A 7,299-nucleotide genomic window follows, 5' to 3' on the forward strand; every position below is an offset into this window, starting at 1 on the left:
CTGGCTATAAAGTTTGTAGTGGTAGGGGTACCGGTACAGATCTTCCATGGATCGCATCAGCCAGGACGCCTTCTTTCCAGCGGAAACAGCGGGAATGGCCTCGCCCTGCCGCCCATAGTGGTTGTGCAGCCCCATGCTCTTTTGCCGTCCAACTCGCCCTCCCCTGGCCCCGCCGCCGCGCCTACAGTACAGTACAATCCGAGAGCATCAGTTCCGCTGTTAACCGAGAGCTTGCGCGACCGCGGACACGCTACCGCTCGCCGCCGTCGAACCTTCAGGAGCAAGGACTACGTGCTGGTCACCGAGCTTCATCGTCTGCCGTGCAGCCAACAATATGTTATTTTTTGTCCCGCGTGCATGCAGATGTTCCAATATCCAATAATCCAAATATAGTACCATCTCGCTGATGTGGTTGCCGCGAGGCAAATGCACGCCTCGTGCCTAATTCCTTTCCCTAACACTCACGCTGCCATCATTATTCCTACCCTAACGTCGCGTCACATACAGTAATAACGCACAGTGCATTATTGCCAGGAAAAAAGGTTACTTACCACGGTCGAAGTTTCAATTTGGGCCTAAATCGACGTGGTTAATTGCAAGGGGACAACTGGCTGCAAAAGTTGGTGGCGGTGGTACAGACCTTCCGTCGGTCGCGCGCATTGGTGTAGGCCGGCAAAGGGGCGTAAGTTTCACCCGCTAATGATTCATTGGAGCCATGAGAACCAGGAAGCTTATTACGTACTACCGTATTACTGTTACCGCCTTACCTAACTCGGCGTCGCCGTCCATAGGGGCCACCGGCGCGCATGGCCGGCCTCCGCCCTCTCGTTCTCTCAACCACTTCCCTTTCCGGCCCTATAAAGTTGGCGACGCCCCAAACTTAACCAGCAGCGGTAGAGCTCCTTCTTCTACCCGTAGCTCGTACGTGGCATCTCCATCTCACCAACAATCTTGTTTAGACAGGCAGTGTAAAAGTGACAGCAACAATGACCGTCGTCGCCGCCGCCGCCGCCGCGCAGGAGCTGCCCGGGCACGGGCAGACCGTGTGCGTCACCGGCGCCGCCGGGTACATCGCGTCGTGGCTCGTCAAGCTGCTCCTGGAGCGGGGCTACACCGTCAAGGGCACCGTGAGGAACCCAGGCACGCGCACCATCCAGATTCAAGTTCATAGTAACCAACGACATTACTGCGTTGCTTAACTTCGGGGCTAAATTGACGTGCGTGATGCTGCAGATGATCCGAAGAACGCGCATCTGAGGGCGCTGGACGGCGCCGCCGAGAGGCTGGTCCTCTGCAAGGCCGACCTCCTCGACTACGACGCCATCTGCGCCGCCGTCGAGGGCTGCCACGGCGTGTTCCACACCGCCTCCCCCGTCACCGACGACCCCGTACGCCACGCCTCCTGCCCTGTCCTTGTTCGTTGCGTGCTGATGTGTCTTCGCTTCAGTTGCTCACGCCTGCGGTGAACTCGGTCGTACGTCTGAACAGGAGCAGATGGTGGAGCCGGCGGTGAGGGGCACGGAGTACGTGATCAACGCGGCGGCGGACGCCGGCACCGTGCGCCGGGTGGTGTTCACGTCCTCCATCGGCGCCGTCACCATGGACCCCAACCGCGGTCCCGACGTGGTCGTCGACGAGTCCTGCTGGAGCGACCTTGAATTCTGCAAGAAAACCAAGGTCAGCAGTTCAGTCCCCTTCGGCTTTTGTTCCACTTCAGAAGTCTTCTTTTATCTTTCTTTTATGAATCTTCAGAAGTCTTCGTTAGTTGCATCCATCCAGAACAGGCAGAAAATCCCTTCCAAAAAACCGAATAGGCAGAAAATTAATGGGTTTAATCACATGCCCTCTTGTGATCGAAACACAAACAGGACATGATTAATTGTATGAGATGTTGCATGCACAAGCGAAACATAATATCTAGATTTTAAAAGTTTTCTCAACAACAACAACAAAAAAGAGACTATTATATATAGATTTAAAATGCTATGCCCTACGTGTGTCGATGAGAAATTGCTTCTTTTTTGGTACCGTACTCATACCGATTAAGAAGTCCTCTTCTGGCATGCTAAATTATGTCGAAATTGGCCGCACGCATAAACAGTAAGTACACTACGCAGTTTTGGTGAACGCGTGTGCAGCCGGCATCTTGCTTTCGGAAGCTCACACAAACATTCGGCAACATCGTTCACCATGTCGCACACTCACGTGCAATTCTTTCCTCCAACGTACGGAAAGGGAAAGCGGAGCGTCGTTTTCACCACCAACTCCAGAATATAACATCTGGGTAAGACGATTAACCAACGGATCAAGCGAAGACGTATCACAGGATTCGGAGTCAATCTTGTTCACGGCTGATGCAAGTCATTATCGACGAGTATATCATTACATTCCTCCCATAATGGTGTAGCACAAGCCTCTTTGATTGCGAAGTTGATCGAAAGCCTCTGTGCAAGTAGGACACGGATGTCGACTAGAAAATCAGGGAAAAGCATTCACCACGGCCCCGCAAGATGCGCGCTGTCGCGTAACTATTGCCTAAGGATGACGTCAGCGCCGAACCTCTGACATGGACGAGATTTTTTTTTTTGCTGGTGCGCCAGAACTGGTACTGCTACGGCAAGGCGGTGGCGGAGCAGGCGGCGTGGGAGAAGGCCGCGGCGCGCGGGGTCGACCTCGTCGTGGTGAACCCAGTGCTGGTGGTGGGGCCGCTGCTGCAGCCGACGGTGAACGCCAGCGCCGCGCACATCCTCAAGTACCTCGACGGCTCCGCCAAGAAGTACGCCAACGCGGTGCAGGCGTACGTGGACGTGCGCGACGTCGCCGCCGCGCACGTCCGGGTCTTCGAGGCGCCCGGGGCCTCCGGCCGCCACCTCTGCGCCGAGCGCGTCCTGCACCGCGAGGACGTCGTCCACATCCTCGGCAAGCTCTTCCCCGAGTACCCCGTCCCAACAAGGTGAGTGCCCGCATGCAACATCCTCCCTACGTTCTCGCAACATTTCTTGCTCTGTTTTACCTAGCTGTCTCATGTTCTGATCTTGCAAAATCTCACTTCAGAGGATTTACTTGCTCTACTTGAGGATTTAAGGTTTAATTTGGTTAGTAGGGGTGCTAGTAACTTGATGAGTGCCTCTGATTTGGAAATCTTATTTAGTGCTTGGTTAAGGTGGATGTGGGTCCCACCCTAGGTTGGTAAGTAGGGACGAGAGTGCAGAGCGGCTTACTGATCACTAAAGCTCTAGGAGTAGGTGCGGCGGGTGAACGAGAACTCACTGGTGACGCCACGAAAAGAGACCTAGGCTTTCTTGCACTTAGTACCGCGAAACGACTTGGAATATAAAGCTTTTAAACTGTCATGTGTAAGAGTGAAGCATACTGGCTGGAACACTTGTCCTGACGTGTAAATGGGCATTCCCTCGCTGGCAGGCAAGATAATATGCACACTGACACAAACCCTTCAGTTTGATCAGTACGTAAGCTAGTAGTAAAAAAGATCTGACCTAATCTGTAATAGTGTTTATGTTAGCAATGAAAAACTGAAATAAGAAGTACCTGTGAAGCACTTCCATCAAGAAGTAGACCTCTCCAGACAGTTTCAAACCCACTTTGAATGTCTGTCTTTGGTGGAGTGTGAGCCTGAAAAGTGGTAGTAGTTGAAATTAGTAGAAAATGTGGCATCAAGATATCTTAGACAAAAAATATATATTTGTCTACTCAATGATTGGCAATAGCTTACTCAGTTCCTCTGTCCTTTTGGAGCGATCAAATTAATTACACTTCATGGCCTATGAATTGACAAGTGGAGCAATTAGGGGAAAGCTTCATGGTCAGGAAGTAGTGAAGTGCCAAGTGATCATATTAAAAATTGTGCACTTTGGCTAAATAACATATCCCGGTTATAAAAAAGGAAGACAAATGATGTCGCTTGAGCTTTCTGCTCCTGAGTTTAAAATAGGAACCAAATCACGTAGCTTGAGCTTTCTGCTCCTGATGACCTGATGCCTTGTTTAAAACGAGCAATTGTGCTGTGTGATCATCATACACAGTAAGCTCAGCAGCATGCTAGTGCAGTCATATGGGCCATTATTGGCTTAGGTAAGCAAATCAGAACTAACTGTTGTGCTGTGTGATCATCCAAAAACACTTTTCCTACCTTACCTTTGATCTAGTGAGCAGTGACCTTTCTTTTTGCTGATGTGGTGAGTAGTGACTGTTCTTAATTGGAACGGATGGTGGAGAATGACAAATTCGTCTGTAGTGCCACCGAAGGGAGCAATACTTTTGATTTTGCTCCGGCGCAATGATAAGTGGTAAAATGAATGGAACCTGCTGCAGTTTCATAATACTCCCTCCGTAAAGAAATATAAGAGCATTTAGATCACTAAAGTGTACTGCATCTTTGGTGTATGCGGCATCTTTGGTGACATGTGTCAAGGTTGTGCTCAGGTGCTCTGACGAGGTGAACCCACGGAAGCAGCCTTACAAGATGTCCAACCAGAAGCTGCAGGACCTTGGCCTCCAGTTCACCCCTGTCAACGACTCCCTGTACGAGACGGTGAAGAGCCTCCAGGAGAAGGGGCACCTCCCGGCGCCGAGGAAAGATATCATCCTCCCAGCAGAGCTGGACGGTGCAACGGCGTGATGGTGCTGAAGAAACAGCGCGGTTCACGTTTTTCTGTAACGCGGTGGGACATCATATGTGGTCTGCTTGTGTATACATCCTATCTAATATCGTGTTATTTATGTGGACTAAGCAATGTAATGTATCGGCTTCGATGATCAACACTTAAAAGTGAGCTTTCGCAAACTATTCCTTGGGTTTGCTGCCAGCCTTCCCTTCTTTATTGATGCAATGCAGTTGCTTGTTTGTGCCTGAACATTCTCTCACAAGTAGATATGGCCTCACATGGCAACAGTGTATCTTTTCAGTATATCGAATGTCACTACTCACTAATACATGGAATTTAGATAACAAGGAAGCTTGCAGGACCTTCTCCACATATAGATACATGGTAAAAAGAGTGTTAAGTGTTCAAGAAATAGCCTTTTGCCAGAACAATAGTGGTAGGTAGGGTATGATGAGAAAGGGGATACCAGAGAACATGAGCGAAAGCAATATTAACTTATACGAGTAACAAAACAAAAGTAACAAAATTATCTATCTAGAAGATACGCAGAAAGCTATCTTAGGTAAGGACAGAAGAGTGGTTATAGAAAAGGTGTCTTGGTGTAACTTTCAAGTTTCAGGCACTACCGGACTCGCGGTCTATGCCTACGGCCAGGGGCCGACGGCATAGGTCCTTTGCCGTCGGCATAGATCTATGCCTACGGCTGCCGTCGGCATAGACCCGTCGGCGTAGATATCGTCAGCGTAGTCTTGTTAGACCGTCGACGTAGTATAGCCGTCGGCATAGGGGCTTATGCCGACGGCCAGGGTCAGCCGTCGGCATAGTTTAGCCGTCGGCAGTGTTTTTCCGTCTGACGGCAACGGACGGCGCCGTCAAAAGCGCTGACGAGTCATGGGAAGCCACGTGGTAGAGGTACGCCGACGGCTTGGCCGTCGGCATAGGTAGAAATCTATGCCGGCGGCCTAGCCGGCGGCGTACCTCTGCCACGTGGCGTTCCGTGGTGCTCCTGGTGGCAGTGCTATGCCTACGGCAAAGCCGTAGGCATAGATGGAATCTATGCCGACGGCTTTGCCGTAGGCATAGCACAGCCACGTGGCAAGCCCTGGTAACTCCTGGGCTTATATATGCCGACGGCTTTGCCGTAGGCATAGTTTTTTTCCCTGTTTTCTCTTTTTCAATTCATTTGACAACATTTCAAAGCAGCATAATATGAAATTATGCATAAATATGATAGTTCATCATCTAAACATACTCAAGTTCATCATCATCATCTAAACATAGTCAAGTTCATCACCATCATCTAAAGATCATCACCGGCGGAAGTTCATGAACATAAAAGTAGTGCAAGACATGGAACATCATAAAAGTAGCAACATGAAAGGCATGGCACGACGGCCACATGCACGGAATCATCATCGACATCAAGCAAGACCACCTCCGCCAAAACCACCACCACCAAGACCACCTCCGCCAAAACCACCACCACCAAGACCACCTCCGCCAAAACCGCCACCACCAAGACCACCTCCGCCAAAACCGCCCACGCGACCACCATCACTCTGCCAGATCGGGGTGACTGGGGCCGACAGAGCAGTAGTCGAGCCACCGGTCCCCTACATTTTTCAGAAAAGATTCTAACGGTAAATATGATATGATAGTGTTGAATGAACGAGAACTAGTTTGCCAGTAGTTAGGAAAATGTACTAACCGTACCATCACTGCCTAGTGCCACCCATTCATCGAACGTGGGCACGTGTGGGGGTTCTCCCGCAGGTGGTGGCGGGGGTCCCATTTGTGGTGGATCCGTGCGGTTACTCCAAGACGCCAACATAGCCTGGATGTTAGTTAAACAAGCAAACTAGGAGTCAGAAGGAATGAAAGTGCAAAAATTTAGCTTGGTTTTAAGAGGGCAAAACTAACCGCCATCATCTGACGGTTGTAATCATCATTTGCCTTCACTCGTTGCAAGTACTCTCGCACCTCGAGATTCCTATGCTCGACAAAGGCCTTATATGCCTACATAATTTAGGTTGTTTCTAAGTGAGCAATGCTGAAAATGAACTGAGAATGCTAGAGAGAAAAAGATAAAGGGGAAGTACTTACAGCATGCTGGCGGGCTAAGGGAGTCTGTGAACGCCCCGTACTCTCTAACTGGCTCGGGATGGTAGACCGAAGCCGTGTGTACGAGATCGAAGGAGTTATCAAGCCATCGAAACACGGATACCGGCCATGTGACTTCCCCTGGATGGCCACCACCGCCGTCTCGTCGATCTGAGACTGGGCGACCTCAGGAACAGGAACATCCGGATGCAACTTCTGATAGTGCTGAGTGTAAGACTCCAGGTGCTCCTCGGTCTTGCCGTAGTACTGGCTCTCGCCCTCCTTGGGATGACTCCGCTCGCGGGCCAGCTTCCATGACTTAATGTCTGAGGGCGGCCTCTTCAACTTGTCCTCCTGCAACGTCAAATAGAAGTTAGCCATACATAAGAACATGACGGTAAACAAGAACAAAAATGCATCATGCATATAGATATACCTTCATGGCCTTGAAGCCCCAATGGTTCCTGTTTCCTTGGCCGTGTGTCCCGTCTTTTCCACGGTTAGCCCGGGCCTTGATGCTCTTGGCAGCAAACTCTGCATCTGCGCCGAGCCACCTATCCACCAAACTCGCCCA

At 50.5% G+C, this 7,299-nt stretch overlaps 1 protein-coding gene across 2 annotated transcripts; it reads left to right on the plus strand.

Moving 5' to 3' along the window:
- The first annotated feature begins 869 nt into the window (after positions 1 to 869).
- On the plus strand, positions 870 to 4,826 carry LOC542866 (cinnamoyl-CoA reductase 1). Of its 2 annotated transcripts, none has more exons than XM_044525566.1 (5): positions 870 to 1,140; positions 1,234 to 1,388; positions 1,489 to 1,677; positions 2,601 to 2,953; positions 4,433 to 4,826. In XM_044525566.1, the coding sequence occupies exons 1-5, from the start codon at positions 987 to 989 to the stop codon at positions 4,458 to 4,460; spliced, it is 879 nt and encodes a 292-aa protein (XP_044381501.1). In that variant the 5' UTR covers positions 870 to 986; the 3' UTR covers positions 4,461 to 4,826. The 2 variants fall into 2 exon arrangements, with proteins under 2 accessions (XP_044381501.1, XP_044381500.1); XM_044525565.1 differs by having other exon boundaries at positions 4,444 to 4,826.
- The last annotated feature ends 2,473 nt before the right edge of the window (positions 4,827 to 7,299 follow it).

This window comes from Triticum aestivum, chromosome 5A (genome assembly GCF_018294505.1).
Source record: "Triticum aestivum cultivar Chinese Spring chromosome 5A, IWGSC CS RefSeq v2.1, whole genome shotgun sequence".
NCBI classification, from domain to species: domain Eukaryota; kingdom Viridiplantae; phylum Streptophyta; class Magnoliopsida; order Poales; family Poaceae; genus Triticum; species Triticum aestivum.

What these genes read in the sequence shown, in the direction of transcription:
- LOC542866 (XM_044525565.1), top strand. Translation starts at nt 987, where the DNA reads ATGACCGTCGTCGCCGCCGCCGCCGCCGCGCAGGAGCTGCCCGGGCAC. An exon ending in CCCCCGTCACCGACGACCCC is followed by an intron (nt 1,389 to 1,488) that starts GTACGCCACGCC and finishes ACGTCTGAACAG; the next exon opens with GAGCAGATGGTGGAGCCGGC. An exon ending in AATTCTGCAAGAAAACCAAG is followed by an intron (nt 1,678 to 2,600) that starts GTCAGCAGTTCA and finishes CTGGTGCGCCAG; the next exon opens with AACTGGTACTGCTACGGCAA.